Source organism: Balaenoptera physalus (genome assembly GCF_965194825.1).
Source record: "Balaenoptera physalus genome assembly, chromosome: 8".
Classification (NCBI taxonomy): domain Eukaryota; kingdom Metazoa; phylum Chordata; class Mammalia; order Artiodactyla; family Balaenopteridae; genus Balaenoptera; species Balaenoptera physalus.
Genome location: NC_138887.1, coordinates 14,107,210 through 14,124,277, shown reverse-complemented (window position 1 = coordinate 14,124,277; position 17,068 = coordinate 14,107,210). Strand labels below are relative to the sequence as shown.

At 41.1% G+C, this 17,068-nt stretch overlaps 1 protein-coding gene across 3 annotated transcripts in view; it reads right to left on the bottom strand.

Moving 5' to 3' along the window:
• Positions 1–17,068, bottom strand: part of VPS41 (VPS41 subunit of HOPS complex) — a 184,968-nt gene that overhangs the window by 58,215 nt on the left and 109,685 nt on the right. For all 3 annotated transcript variants that reach the window (XM_082473465.1, XM_082473467.1, XM_082473466.1), the window contains exons 8-9: positions 5,702–5,821; positions 3,571–3,717 (exon numbers count right to left, since the gene is read on the bottom strand). In XM_082473465.1, the coding sequence (XP_082329591.1) occupies positions 3,571–3,717; positions 5,702–5,821 (267 nt within the window). The remainder of the gene's footprint in view (positions 1–3,570; positions 3,718–5,701; positions 5,822–17,068) is intronic.

The window sequence follows — 17,068 nt, the reverse complement described above, 5'->3', positions numbered from 1 at the left end:
TCAACATACTCGTACACAAAACTTTTGGACTTTTGTTTCCTTAGGATAAATTCCTAGAAGTAGCATTGATAGATCAATGTGCATTTTTTTAAGGTTTGGTTTGGCTAATAGCCACGTCCAAATCACTGTCCAGCAACACGGCAACTGCATGACAGTACACTCACCCCTGGTATCTGCAGGACCCTGGAGGATACCGAAATCTGAAGATGCTCAAGTCCATTAAAGGAAATGGCAGAGTATTTGCATATAACCTACAAACATCCTCCTATATTCATTCAATCGTTTCTAGATTACTTATAATACCGAATACAGTGTAAATGTTAATAAACAGTTACTGGTTTCCAGCAAATTAAAGTTTTGCTTTTTGGAACTTTCTGGATTTTTTGCCCCCAAATATTTTCAATCCGAGGTTGGTCGAATCCACTGATGCAGAACCCACAGACACAAGAGGGCCACAGTACTCTCTTTCTCTGACACAGGACTTGAACCCAGTGCTGCGGAGGTACAGGCATTTACTGAGAAGTGACAGGCTATTTTCTCCTTTGATTGCTTTCTGTCATTTGTTTCCTGTCCGTCTCAGACGATTTCCTGTCCGCTCCCCCAATTTTCCTCCTCTTCATATAAGTTATCCACTCTTCTATCCACACTTACTAGGGAAACTACTAAATTGTCTAATAGGCACGCTCCACATGCCAACTGAACAACTGCTTTATTTAATGTGTTGATAAAAGTACACAAGGAGCAGTGTCCCACGTGGTTTGAAGTGTAACAATAATATATATATATATATGAAATAGCAATATTAATTAGCACTTTTTAGCAACTACTGGGCACCTGTCCTGAGCTGAGGGCTTTGTAAAGCAGATAGAGCTCTGTTCTTAGGAAGATTATGGTGCAGTGGGGGAGAAAAACAACTAAATAAGGCATTTACTGAAGTGTGATGGAGAAGTACAGAAATACAGAGCAGGGGCATCTACTAGCAGGGATGGAAGACTTCCTGGAAGAAGCGCCATGTAAGTTGAAGCAGGAGATACAGAACAGGTGCAAAAGGGCAACTTGACAGCTTGGGGCCCTCAACTGGAAGGTAATCAGATAGAAGCAGAGAGGATAGGGGAAGGAGGGGCTAGACAGGAACACAGGGGGCAGATCATCATGAAAGAGGAAGATGTCATCCTATGAGCAATGAGCATCCTGGAGGGGTTTAACCAGGAGACTGACATCACCTGATCTGCACTCTGAAAAGATCATCCTGGCTGCACTGTTTAGAGAAGAATTAAGGGGGGCAAAACTAGAGTCAGGGGACCCGACAGGGGGATGGAGAGAAGTGGAGAGATCTGAGAGAGAGTGACAGAACTTGAGGACTGCCCGGGCCTCTTCCAATCCTCAGACGCCCCTGGAAGGTGATACTACCAGCCCTAATGTAGACACGAGAACACAGAGGCTCTGAGAGCTGCCCAGGACCTCAAGGCTGGAGCTGGGACTCACGCCAAAGCCTGATGGTGTCTCTGGCCGTCCTACAGCCTCTCTGAAGACAAGGACGCATGACACCACTGGCAGCTGGGCCATGGCCTATTCTATCCCCTCGGTGCTGTGGTCTGAGCTCTGCCCCAGCGAGCCCTTACGCAATCTTCTCCATCACTACACACACACCTCTCTCCCTCTCTCCCTCTTTCCCTCTCCCTTCTGTCATCTCCTATCCGTCTCCTGCACACCTGCTCCATCCACTCCGGCAATAATGCCTTCCTTTACATACCACAGAGACTCACCAATCACACTCCAGCCTCAAGGATTCTGCCCCTCTTGCTCCCTCTGCTGACACCCCTTCCCCGACAGCTGCACGGAGTCCTAACCCTAACGCTAAGATTTAAGTTCAAGGCGTCGGCAGGGCCGCACTCCCTCCAGAGGCTCTAGGGAAGAATCTGTTCCCTGCCTCGTCTAGCTTCTGGTGGCTTCCAGCATTCCTTGGCTGCATCACTCCAATCCCTGCATCCATGGTCACACTGCCTTCTCCTCTTCTGGGGTAGCACTCCCTCTTAGAGGGCCCACCCGGATAAGGCAGGATAATCTCAAGACGCTTAATTAGTCACATGTTTTGCCCGACTTTCTTGCCGCATAAAGAAACATTTATAGGTGGTGGGAATTAGGACCTGCTATCTTTGGGGACCATGATTTAGCCTAACAGAGGAAGCATTTCTGGTAACAATCAGCAAACTTTTCACATGTCCCAATAGGCTAATTTCCCTTGTCTTTCACCGAAAGAAAAGCAAATCACAACAGAGGAAAAAGCCACTTGGTCCATCTAAGAAACTTAAAAAGTATCAAGAACATCACTTGACTGGATCAGTAACCACACGCATGGGATAGGGAGACTGGGAATCACTTTTTTATCATAGACTTTGGGGGTACAACCTCCTTCCTGTTACCTTAAATGTGAATCATGTTGTGTTCATTAACACATGGAAACAATGACCACATGTTCAATTAAGAAAGAAAGAGAACCTGAATCATATCAACGAGACTTTACCTCAGATTAACAACACTTATTTTGGTGATAACAATCACTGCATTAATAGTTTTTATGCTTTTCTTTCCATAGAAGAATTTTAAATAGCCAGGTCTCTTTCATGACTTTTCTGGAATTTTATGGCATAACAATGACAGCTGATATTTATTAAGTACAATATGCCAGATCCTATGCTAAGCTCTTCATTTAATCCCCTCCAAAACATGTGATGTGAGGACAATTAGCACTCCCATTTTACAGATGAGGAGAGTAAGACTTAGAGAGGGTCACGCAGGAAGTTAAGTGGAAAAGTTGGAATGGATGCCAGGTCTGTGTGACTCTTTAGAGCCGAGCTCTTCCATTAGACTATTGCTGGGATACTTTCTCACGGCGTCTTTAACTCAGCTAAGTTTTAGTTCACGTTGTTTAGATTAAGGTATATATTTTTAAAGGGAAGAAAACAACTTTTGGCTCTGAAACATCTAATAGGAGGAAAACAACTCGGCATGAAATAAAGGTGAATGGATTGGGGGCCCCCTTTTGCAGAATAGCTTCATTTACCCAGGCACATAACAGGCAGATAATATACATGACAAAACAGCCCCAATCTTATCATCCATAATACGCCTGGGCCTTTACTCCACCAAACTACTAGCGAGCAAGCAGGATGATTTCATTTCAGCCTTCTTTTTCCACCATCAGTCCTAATGAAGAAGCTCAGGATCAAAGCTACAGGAAATGAAAAGAACAATGACGAAAGGGACCCAGGTGAACCAACAACACCTAGCACATGTTCTACATATAGCTAAGGCCAATCGGGTTACGGGAAATGTAAAAAGGATCAAAAAGGCAGCACCATTCTGAACATGGAGAAGTTCAGGAGAAAGGATAGATCTGAAAATCTATGCATATGGAAGAATTCAAGCATGAAGTGATTATCACATGACAATAATATGCAGGTGAAAATATTCTAGTTCCGAGAAGCCATTCAAGGACTCGGACTCCTGTGGACCATCTTCGGTAGCTCTGTAACAACACAGACTTATGAGAAAGACAAGCAAAACTACCTTGACGGAGGTGCCCCAGCCAATGATCAGTGTCACATTGTCCTTCCAGCAGAGGCTACAGGGGTACATATCGGGGCGAAGACTTATATCATCCCGGGGCACATTGGTGATTCTTTGCTTCGAGGTGATGTCAAAAATCTTCACACCCTGGAAAATAAAATAGCATTAAGCATCCTCTACTTGGGAGAAGGAAGGTAAAAGAAAATTTATTAATGGCCACTGCTAAACATCAGGGATAACCAGCACAGCAAAGAATCGACAGTGTTTTTTAGGTGCTGCTGGGAGCCACAGAAATGTTTCTACTCCACAAGAATCCTGTGAAAACCCCAAACAAAAGAAAACCTCTGTCCTTCTTTCTAGGCAAACAAGATTTTATGAGTGGATGGCGCAGGCCACTCAAATCCAACACAAGTGGGAAATGTACAGATGTCAACAACTGCATTTCCAAAAAGACAGAAAGCCACATCTCTAAGTGTATTGTTCCACCACAAATACGGGGTTTGGTTTTCAGAAAAGCTTTGAATCTGAAAAACCACTATATAAAGAAAAACACACCTGACATTTTAAAGTACTCAAATGGAAACATCAAGCAAGCAGCTAAATGAAAATAAACCAAGAGGCCACACGTCTGTTGACCTTGACTGTGACCCAGGAGAAGTAAGAAAAGTCCTGACTAGCACGGTAGATTCTGGGAGGTTTCTACCATTCAAAATGGAATAGCAGGGGACTTCCCCAGTGGTCCAGTGGTTAGGACTCTGCGGTTCCAGCGTGGAGGGCGTGGGTTCGATCCCTGGTTGGGGAACTGGGATCCCGCATGCCACGCGGTGAGGCCAAAAAAAAAAAAAAGGAATAGCACTGATTTGCTAAATTATACCTCAAAATTCCAAAAGCTATGCCAGATGTCCAAAAGGTAATTTTTAAACTTTCTACTCGCCCTACTCATATTGAGAAAACTTGAGATAAGTGAAGTACCAAAAATTAGGATCCACTTTTTCAAAGGCAGGCCTATTTTGGGTCTGTGATTATACTGAGAGTAAAAGAAAAGTCAGCAATACCCTGCCCCTGTTTCATAGCAACTGGCACTTGCCCTTGGCTAATAGGCAAATGGTATTTTCAAGACCACATTCCCAATGCAGCGCTTTCATTATTAAGATGCCTTTTCATTTTCTTGGCTATTCTCCATGCCTTGGGTTTCTTCCTCTAAAATAGAGTCCAGAATATGTTGGCAATATGGAATATGTTGGTATGTCTCTCATGAACACCAAAAGCAATGTAATTTCTTTACCCTTCCAGGTATGATATCAATCGCCACATGTATCTTTTAGAAATGGCAGTGGCAGGACATGGAAGCAACCTAAGTGTCCATCGACAGATGAATGGATAAAGAAGATGTGGCACATATATACAATGGAATATTACTCAGCCATAAAAAGAAACGAAATTGAGTTATTTGTAGTGACGTGGATGGACCTAGAGACTGTCATACAGAGTGAAGTAAGTCAGAAAGAGAAAAACAAATACCGTATGCCGACACATATATATGGAATCTAAAAAAAAAAAGGTTCTGAAGCACCTAGGGGCAGGACAGGAATAAAGATGCAGACGTAGAGAATGGACTTGAGGACACGAGGAGTGGGAAGGGTAAGCTGGGACGAAGTGAGAGAGTGGCATGGACTTATATATACTACCAAATGTAAAATAGATAGCTAGTGGGAAGCAGCCGCATAGCACAGGGAGATCAGCTCGGTGCTTTGTGACCACCTAGAGGGGTGGGATAGGGAGGGTGGGAGGGAGATGCAAGAGGGAGGAGATATGGGGATATACGTATATGTATAGCTGATTCACTTTGTTATAAAGCAGAAACTAACACACCATTGTAAAGCAATTATACTCCAATAAAGATATTTAAAAAAAAAAGAGGGAGGAGATACGGGGATAAAAAAAAAAAAAGAAAGAAATGGCGGTGGCAGGAGCTGCATCCCTGCCCTTTGTCGCAGCCCTCTCGGTTCGGCTGTCCTTCCAGCTCTGAACCAGCGTTAGGGAGACCGCGGGTACCATATTATTGGCCCAGGCAATCAGATGGCCACGTGTACCATATTATTGGCCCAGGCAATCAGATGGCCGTGTGTACCATATTATTGGCCCAGGCAATCAGATGGCCCCTCCACTTCACACTCCTTATGTTCCCTTCTCCTTCGTGCAGAACTGAAGACTTCCATCTGCTCATCCACGACCGTTCAAACAGCAGCAACTAGGGGCAAATATCACGAAAACAGAATTTTAGAAACCAAGAATCATATATCAAATTCCTTACTATTTTTGCTTGTCCATTCACCGAGTAACAAACTGTTTTCAGCCTTTTAAATGTAGGTTTCTAGTGGTACGTGATTTGCATTTTGGAAAGTATTCCCAGTCTGTCTTACCCTATCCAGGACGCTGTTTAAAATGCGTTTGAGTGTTGAGGTTACTACACAGTCCAGCCACAAGATGGCACCAAAACACCAAAATTCAGGGAAAATAATGTACGCTAGTCGATTTTTATCACAGAAAGTTCTTCAAATAGTTGACCATGAATTAATATATTTAGTAAATTGGGAAATCAAAACCTGATAATGTTTTCCCTGAAAATATCAGCCACAGATTAAACTGCAATGATTAGAAGGGGTATTTCACTTAACCCTAGAAAAATAATTTAACAATGACTTTTGAGCAGTAATTCGTGTCATAACATAAGAGAAATTTGCTTTAGGATTAAACTTCTATAAAAACTTCAGAGTAGCTAGGGTCTCTACTTTAATCAAAACCTCTACATAAATATGTAGTTCTAGAATTCGTGCATTATTAAGGATACAACAAAAAATTTTTTCTTGATATATCCAATTTAAATCCTGTAAAAAAAGATCTTTATACCATATGTCATTTAATACATACAAGGTATAGTTTATACAACGTGTAACTTAAACTATATAACTTTAGACATGTAATCCTGAAATATACAGTTAACCTTTTAAAAGCAATTGCTGATGAGAGATTCCATAACAGAATTTTAAAAATTCCTATCATAAGCATCAATTTCAGTTTACCTTAGTATACCCCACCCCCAAAATAGGGGAAAAAATAGGGAATAGTAGAGAGTAACTTCACAGTATTTATATTTCTTACATGTCTTTCTCAATGGTTAGGCTCCTAGAGCCAGAAGCGGCAGAAAAAAAGGAAAGGAAAAAAACAAAAACCCTAAAATTAAATAAGTGTCCACCGTCACTAATAAGCCGAGTTTAGTTAAGTGAAAATGCCAGAAATGTATAAAGTTCTCTATCATCTATGCAAGAGCAAGGTGGCCTCACAACATCCACAGGGGAGACTGGAGACAGGGCTTCTACTGAGCACAGGTGGTCCCATCGGATACACACAGGACAGAGCTCCTCTACATATGCTCAACGACTTTGTAACCCAGCTCATCCACCCCCCGCCCAAGTTCCAAGATATCACCACCACCAAGCCTCCCTGCCTCCAGCTAGTGACACTTAGGTACGGCCTCCACCCGTGATTCGGCCTCTCCCTTGGTCGTGACGCAGAGAACAGAGCCAAGGCGGCCATGGAGTGTGTGTAGCGTTTTGTGACGCGACAGCTCTGAAACTTGGGATCAGAGGTGAAGGCCTGAGAACACAGCTCCTGCCACATGTAAGATCACAGTTCACTAAAGACAGGCAGCTAAAGACAGCTGTAGTCCACATGAGGAACTGGTAAGGTCACAATGCCTGCCTTCCCTCTGTGGCCTGGGTCAGGCGGAGGGGATTGTAAGAAGTGGGCGGGGCCCGGGAGTGCTCCACAAGCACCTGTTGGAAGGGAGGACTGGCTGGATGGCCAGGGGGAGATGCACCGTGGCATCAAATTCCCCTCCCTCACCAATCCCCACCTAGAAATGGCCAACATAGTATTAAAAGGGGAATAATCTGTACCTGGGTGAGAAAAATTAAATATGCCCTCAATTTTAAATTAGAAATTCTGTAAAACATGATAGAAGGAAGATCCCAGTGAAGGCTGTGGTCCAACTCATTACAAGAAAGAGCCCACCTCGGTCAAGTGTATAGCAGAATGACACTCGGTGCAGTGGCGGCTGGAGGTGAGGGGAGTCACAGGGAAAATCTCAGGCAGGGACACAGGGGCCTTGATCAGCACCGGCAGGGTCACACCTGAATAGCCACTCCTGCTGTTGCTTGGAGACACAGCTTGGAAGAAACAAGCAGGCAGGCTGGCACAGGAGGGCACTTGTGCCAGTTATGTGAGGTGGGCAGTGCCTGTAGAAACTTACCTTAATAAATATAGAAAGCAAGCTTTAACAAAAATACAGCACTTCCCTGCTGCACCAATGATTACATTCTTTGGTAGCTGTTTTCCCAACAGACACTGTGTTCCAATTCAGCAAAAATGAAAACATAAAACTTCCTTCTCCCACCACTGTCCAGAGTAAAAGATGTGGAAACGTTCTCACAAAATCTACAGACAACCTCACAGCCACTTCTAGTAAATATGAGCTAACAAGAAGAAAAACTAGCAATATGGAAAAATACACTATTTGAAAACAATAAAACTTGTCTAGGGAATAAGAAAAAATCTCCCACTCCTGACATCACATGAATAAGACATTCTGTAAAGCAGAGAAGAACTTTACAAATAATTCTCCTTATTCTCAGGTGACAAGAAAATTAAGCAAGAAATTAATAACAAAGGATAAGAAGAGCTAAACAGAAAAAAAACTGAAAGAGAAAAATACTCTCTCTCCTTGGGTAAAAGAGGAAATCGAACTGCAACCAGAGCACTTGGAAAATGAAAATACAAATAGCACAAACCTAAACTTTAGGGGATGCAATCAAAGTTGTAAACAAGGGAAAGTCCATAGCTCTCAAAGTTAATAATGAACAAAAACAGATGTATGCGTACTAGCTACACAGCAAAAACAAAATACTTTATCGAGGGAGAGAGAAAGAGAACTAAATAAATGGAAAGATATATTACGTTCCTGGATGATAAGACTCAAAATTCTCACTGAAGAGCTTAAGTCTTACGAAGTTAACCTATGATTTTAACGCAAACCCAAAGAAAATCCCAAAGGAATTTTTTCTAGAGCTTCCAAAATGCTATGAATTCATTTGAAAATATGTGAGAATAACAAGAATTTTTTAAAAAATTAAGCAATTTGGGGGTGGGGCTGTGGATGTGCCCTGCCAGACAGTAAAACATTATATGAAATTAACACCCCAAACAGTATAGCAGCGGTCTCAGAATTGACAGGTGAAGGAAAATGGAAAGAAGAAAACTGACAAAGATGAACCAAAATGATAAGGTCAGACACTGGGGGAAGGGACATGGCTGTCTGTGTGTGTACGTGTGTGTGTATGTAGGACCCACAATCTTTCTGGAGGGTCCTTTAGCATTATGGGCTCAAAGCTTTAAAAATGTCCCCAGGAAGTCCTAGCCTAGAAATTTATGCTAACAAGTGATCTGATAAGTGAGTAAAGAGGTATGTAAACTTATTTATAACGGCCAGAAATAGACTGAGTAAAATGTAGTAGAGCTAGACAGCTTTTTTAATTAATTAATTTATTTATTTATTATTTTTGGCTGTGTTGGGGTCTTCGTTTCTGTGCAAGGGCTTTCTCTAGTTGCGGCAAGCGGGGGCCACTCTTCATCGCGGTGCGCGGGCCTCTCACTATCGCGGCCTCTCTTGTTGCGGAGCACAGGCTCCAGACGCGCAGGCTCAGTAGTTGTGGCTCACGGGCCCAGTTGCTCCGCGGCATGTGGGATCCTCCCAGACCAGGGCTCGAACCCGTGTCCCCTGCATTAGCAGACAGATTCTCAACCACTGCGCCAGCAGGGAAGCCCTATACATTCATTTTTAAATGATTTTATATATGGACTCTTATTAACAGAAAAAGAGGTTCAGGGCATATTAAATAAAAAAGCAGATTGCAAAACAGGATTAAATATGATGACTTTTAAATAAAATATGAATGTGTATCCATATATTAAAATCTGAAAGACACATTACAAAGTAATCATAATTAATTCCAGAAAGAGGTGACAGGCGATTTTATATTATTTCTATTTTATAATTATTCCGCATGGCACATGTGAATTATTTTTTATAATGTTAATATGCGGATGAAAATCCGTTCTCTAATTTTTATAGTCAGGATAATTTAGGGGAATATTTGAAATAAAACAATATCAAAAAGTTCACTGGAACTTGCAGGAATGTTTGCAGCATCCTGACTACGCGTTAGAATTAATTCACACAAACTGTACCTATTTTTGAAATAAAGCATTTAAGTTTAGAAAATTGTTAATAAAGTCCTGTTGTAATTCCAGTTCAAATCAAACTCACTCCACTCCATCCTTTCTGTTGTGGTCAGTGTGCTTTCGGTTATAGGATGAAGCTGAGGCTGCCGGCCTCCTTTGTCTCCTGCTCTAGCTCCAAGGGAAGCTTCCAGCAGAGGGCAGGAAGAAAAGGAGAGAATGCTGAATTCAGTCTGAGTTTTCAGAGTTCTATTACAATAAACCTTGTGTAACCTGCTCTGACACGAATCAAAGGAGCAAAGGAGCTTCTCCCTTATTTTTATAATTCGGACGGCGGCATCAGTGGTACCCATTCTGTGCCACTGATGGGTACTCAAAAACAGGAGGTGGGGGGCAGCTAATATCGTAGCTTCTGTAAATGAAATAAATTTTAACTAATTTCCATTACAATTTTAGACACGATTCATGTTATTTTTCCCGTGTCTTTCAAATAGCGGTAGTTTCATCACTTTATATTGGAAAACTAAGAAATTTTTATTTTATATAAATTTTAATATAAATTTAATATAAGTTTATATTTGAAAACTAAACAAACAGCCTTAAATATATTAGAGAGGACCATCGTTTCGGAGAGTTCTTCCGTAAGTCAAAATAACTTCCCCCTGATTTCTTGGTTCTACATACGTCTTACGGTCATGCTGGTTCTGAGTCATGGGATCGTGAGCGCCATTTTATATCTAGTTCACTGAGATCATGTATTTCCTTCTCATCTTCCTAGCGGACTGCAAATCCATCCGGGAGAGAAACCACATCTTACACGTACTTTGCTAGACACACAGGAATAACAAATATTAGATACTGAGTAGGCTTTCCTAGGTCTGCAAGTCTTATTCTTTCCTTTGTTGTCCATACTCACAATGTATTTGCTACAGGAAGAGCCGTGTGATTCCCAAATCCTCCAGTTACTCGGCCCATCTTTAGTGAGTAAGGTCCCTACACTATTTCAGACACATTGGCATCTGCCCTAATCTCAAAACTCTACAGGAAAAGGACCCTGAGACTGATTCATCCAAGGAAAACATCTGCACCTTGAGAAAGGGCTCATTTATTCTGACTCTATGTCCTACTCCTGAAATGCTGGTCTCTTTCCCTTTGCTCAACGCCAGAGGATATAATTTGTGTACAACTTGTCAAAAATTTGAAAAGTCCTTTGAAGGCAAGTCCTCCCCTAACTGCAGCCCCTGATTTCAGGGATGTCCACTGGCCTCTCATTTGGCCTGAGCAGCGAGTGATCCCTGGAATGGGTTTGACTGCCTGCTCCAGGGCTCTCTGGACTGTCACAGGGCCCACTTCTCCCGGTCATCCCCTCACCCGGCCTGCCTCTCTCCTCTATGTTACCTGCCTGACCCCTTGAAGCATTTATTTCTGCCTTCCCTCTCCACTCTACTGAATTCTTTTTTTTTTTTTAATTTTTATTTTATATTGGAGCATAGTTGATGAACAATGTTGTATTAATTTCAGGTATACAGCAAAGTGATTCAGTTATACATACATGTGTATCTATTCTTTTTCAAAGTCTTTTTCCATTTAGGTTATTATAGAACATTGAGCAGCGTTCCCTGCGCTATACAGGAGGTCCTTGTTGGTTATCTACTTTAAATATAGTATTGGTACGTGTCAATCCCAAACTCCCAATTCACCTAATTCTTTACTCATAAGTCCTGTTTCCTAATCCACACATAGTATAAAACCTTAAACGTCAGCTAGTAATTATGGAATTAGTCCCATTACTGTTCTTTGAAACTCTCCAAGCACAACCATGTTGTACATACAGGATTTGATGGATAACGTTCTGTAAGACATACAGTTTCAGATGGGAGGGACCGGGATTTTTCCATCCTAATCTGTGGGAATTTCAGGCAGAAACACACTATCCGGCAGGAATGCCAAAGAAAGCTCTGTTTCGTCAAGTAAAGACGAGACAATCTGCTTTGCTTACACACATTCTACGCTAATTTAACTACCACAAAACTATCTGCCTGTATTTCACTGACATTTAATAAAATCCATTTCTTTCTTGCAGCCATAAAACTGCCTAGAGACCTACTGAGCACGAATCTTCTACAAAGCATTTTAGAGGGGAAGCCATTGGGTGAACTACCCTTAAAAGCAGCTGCTTAATTTATTTGGTTCATCTTCTTCCACAGCCTGTAATACTGAGTTGTCATTATCACAATACTGAGAGCAATTTAAGCTCAACGGGAGCTAAGTACATAGAGAGGAAAACTGTTTCCAAGAGCTCTATCTTTTTGTTGGAGAAAGTATTTTAGGGCTTTATCGCCCATAAATCCACATTCTGGCAGTCAGCACTCTCAGTACTTATATTTCAATAGGAGCCCTCAGATCCTCAGCAATATACTTTATTCTCCTATGTTTTGTGCTGATAAATCTATCTAGAACTTTCCTGCACCACATCCCAGCATCTCCCACACATGGGCAGGATTCCTATTGGGCTGTAATAAAGCTGCCGGTTCTGGTAGCCTAACACCCGTCATTACCCATCACCATTCTTCCCTCATGGAGGAAAGGGAGGGTGATTGGCCCTTTTTGAATCACTTTGTGATCTTCCAAGTATAAAAATCATTTGAGTCCTTCAGGCTCCCTAAACACCAGCATCACTGCTTGCTCTGAGTCTGGGGTCTAATAAGCCCATGGGCAAGCGTGTTCCACCAGGAAGGATCGAGAGGCGTGGAGAAAAGACTCCACAAGAGACAAAACGCTTGATCAGAGAAGATGCTGGAGTGCGAGATAATAAAAGAGAAATAGTGAAAGAAAAGCAAAACCCAGCAAGTTAAAATATGCCAAATAAGGCTGTCCCAGTAAAAATAGACAAAGGGCGTAATGATGGGGAAGACTTGTCACAGAAGGATTTTAAAATCCAAGATTGGAAGAGATTAGGGATAAAATTGAAAAAGTCAAGAGGGCAAGTAAAAAAAAAAATCAGTGAGCATGGAGAAGACCTGGGGTGGTAGCTGGGTGCTGACAGCAGATGGGAGTCTTGAATCCTGATGGAGACAGAAGTGACCGAGAAGAACCCCACAGAGCAGAGAACACCTTTGTCCTGCTTCCTGCTTTGGCTCAGTACCAAAGTTTAAAACACACAGCCTTTCTAAACACCACTGAGAGAGAACTTAAAACATGTAGGAAGAAAACAGGGATTTCCCAAATATATTACTGCTTTCAATTCGGTGGTTATTTCCTGGACAAGTTCTAATCCGTCCATCCCCTTGCCCAAAAGGTGAGTTAACACATTTAAAAGCAGTTAAACACAGGCCAGATACTGCTACCAGAGAAAGTCTCTGGACACAGATGGATTTCCAGAGGCCACCTGACAGGCTATTTGCTTCCAAGCAATATCTGAATAAACACAACTGAAACACAACACAGGTTTTGGACAAATCCTTGAAGTTAACTATTCCTGTGAAAACTATGTAGCCAGAAATACGCTTTGAAATTTAAAAAAACACCACATCAACGTAACAGTCAATTTAGTGACCAAGAAATACAAGCTATGGGTTCAAGGTGAACCAAAGAAGTTAAACATAAGAGATGCCACTTAGCAGCAGTCCCTTTATATTAAAAAAAAAAAAAAACCACACAAAAACAAACAAACAAAAAAACTAGCAATGACAGAGAGATATAGATCTATGTATCTACTTTTTCATCTATATGGGTTTAGCAGTCAACTGCAGCCAGCATGTGAGGCAGACTCCTATTCAAACTAGCAATCTGCAATTTCTGCATATGCAACTCACAATTGTAAATGGGATTCCAGAAATGAATGGGGCATTTAAAAAATAGTTTTACCACTAAAAACAAAACAAAGAAGCAAGCAAACAGAAAACCTTCCAGGTGGGTCCTGCAGACTTAATAGAGCTGGTTGTTCATGTCAAACACCTTGGGTCTGTTTTTCAGTTTGCAGCTGTCTGAGGGTCTGTTTCCTGGGGCTGGCTTCAAGGTTGGACCCCTTGCCCCACTAAGAGTAGAGAAAACACAAAAGCCATCCACTGGGTGATGAAACGAATTAATGTTCTGTGTGATGAACAAATATCTCTAATTTTAACTACGCATAATCTCAATTGTAGATGACTCAGGGGGAGATGTTTGCACAGCGAAGTTATGAAAAAGAAACAAAACTGCTAAGTCTTGAATAAGAGAAAGAGTCACCTGAACACACAGGTTTATGGATCTGAACAAGCACTTCACTCAATGCAAAGTAAAGCAAAAGGGAACCAGCAAGGACCTACTGTATAGCACAGGGAACTATACTCAATATTTTGTAATAACCTATAAGGGAAAAGAATCTGAAAAAGAATATGTATACACACACATATATACATATATATATATACAATGGAATCGCTGCACTGTACACCTGAAACTAACACAATATTGTAAATCAACTATACTTCAAGTAAAAAAAAAAAAAAAAAAAAAGTGAAGCAAAAGGGGAAAAGTAAAGATCAGGACACTGCCTACAGAAGAAACCAAGTGAAATGAACCTGCCTTTAACTGGGTACCGTGGCTTGTCTTTGAGAGCCTCCAAGGAAGCAGCAGGACAGATGGTTTGGGGGCAGACTCACATGTACGGAGTAGAATATATTCGTCCTCTTTGTACATGGTTCAGCGTCTACTCTAAAGCCTCATTATGACTCCTATATAATGCCTCCCTAGAACAAGAATAATTATTCCAGGTTTAGCTAAAATTGGAGAAAAGGCTGCAGGCTATTCAGTAAGCAGCAATAATTTGTGCTCAAACTGACAATAAATATCAAACGGACAGTCGTCAATTGTCCTGGCTTCTATGGTGATATTAAAAGCTGCCCCGAGCTAAGAATACAATCAGAGAAATCACAAAGGAAGAGCTATAAGTGACTAGTAAATAAAAATGCTCAAAATCACTAATAATTCAAAGAAGTTACAAAACAGCACATTGGAATCTCTTTCTATGTATATCAAATTGGCAGGCTGATATGGTGAAACAGGTCCTCTAACACAGATGGTGTAAATCAGTATGTTTTCTGGAATGTACCTTTACTTGGCAGTTATGTATCCAAAGCCTAAAAGATAATCATAATCTTTGACCCAGTAATTCTAATCGTGAGAATCAGTGCTAGGAAAACATTCAGAAACACAGAGAAAAGTTCATGCCCAAAGATTTCTAGCTTCATTACAGCATGATTTATGCTAACCCCAAACTGGATACAACCTAATGGTCCAATAATATGAGAATGATTACGAAAAGTAAATAGACCCACAGGATGGAATATTATGTAACCATTAAAGAACATCTGAGCTAAGATTAGACTTCAATAATGTAGGGAATTTCATATGATTTACAATGCTAAGTTGAAAACAACAAAAATAGTTGGGATTACTTTATACATTCTTTTATTATTGCTTTTTATTATTATAAAAGGCATGTTTTCTACCAAAAAAAAAAAGCAGAAAATAAAAGCCAATGAAGGCCAGAAAGAACACTAATAATCCTGCCCGGATATTGTTAATAATATATGTTAATATTATTACTATTGTTAATAATTTAGTATACAGCTTTCCAAGAAATTGCTACACCAGACATTTATATTTCTACCAAAAAAACAAAATCAGACCATACATATATTTTCATAAAGTACCGCAATAGAAGTCATCTAGCAAATGTTGGGCATTTTATTTGTCACAACGAAGAAAGAGAAAAGCTGGCATGCAGGAACTGGCCTGCCATTCGTGTTCTCCGGGTGAATATAAACAATCTCACAGAACACCAACATCAGACAAGGCCCCGTGACCAGGAGATGAGGACAAAACCAGGACCACTCCATAATCATATCTGAACCCTGACAGGATATCAATGTTTTCCAAGCCACATAAATGACCAGACACCTCCCTATCCTGGCTAAAAGGAGAGACTGCTGCTTTTTTATCAACATGTCGTTAGCCTTCATTTGGTCTGTCCTCCTTCTAGATATGATGTATTAAGATACCCAGTGGTGGAATTACTCTTGCTTCCTGACAGCACCCGATCCAGGCAAAGTTCTGCTTCCTTAAACCCTCCCCAAACCATCTTTCATCAGCCCAAATCCTGTAACACCCTCTTTCCTCATGCCTGGTGGGTATGTCCCAGAGATCTTTGGCCGCAGGGCACTGACACAGCTAATTCACCACCAGTAGATGTTGATTTTGTTCTAATTTGCACTGTTACAAACATCAAAGAGGAATACCGGCTGAAAATGAATTAGAAAACTGAGAGGGATCAAACAAACAATTAGGGGGGGAAAAGCCCCAAATGCTTAAAGACAAAGGACTGCAAAATTACCCCAACAGTGTTATATACATATATACATACCCATATTTTTTCCTGTCAAAAGACTGGGAATACTCATTTTCCTACCAAATCACCATTCTGATTAATGGTCTTATGGGCTAACGGCTTTCCACCAGCAGCATTCCTCCTATCTCCTTTTGGAAACGGACCACCATTCCTGAAATCCAGATTCTACATGCTCACAGCACCTGATGTGGACCCTCTAACCAAGCTGTGCTCAAGAGGCAGAACTATTCACGCCAAATAGCCCTGTGAGATGACTATGGTGTAGTCTGTACTGGTGACACCAACTTATAATTGCAGTAAATGTGACCCCTGGCTATAGAGCCTTGTCTTAAAAAAAAAGGGGGGGGGGAAGGGAAAAACTTCTCAAGGTTAATGACAGTTATTTATATAGCCTTGTCTTTTAAAAAAAATTTTATGTTATTTTATTTTTTTGTTGCAGTAGAGTTGATTTACAATGTTGTGTTAGTTTCCAGTGTTAATGACAGTCCACTGGTACTAAACCCCACAAAAAAACATAATGAGCATACCGAACCAAACAATGATTCTTGCAGAGGAAATAACTATTCCAAATACTTAAGAACAGCCGCAGCATTCTCAACATGCAAAGGAAGATATTTTCAGCAAGGAGCAAAGGATGGTTTGATTGCTCTAGGAAGACAGGTGGTAAGCTTATCATCAGAATCCAGGGGGAAGCCACAAACAATATGGAAATATTACACATGGAAAAGTTAGTTGAACTCATTAAAGAGAAAAGGTTTCTGTTCTCACCAGCCTTTTGATGGCTATGAAACAAGGGGGATTACTGAAGAA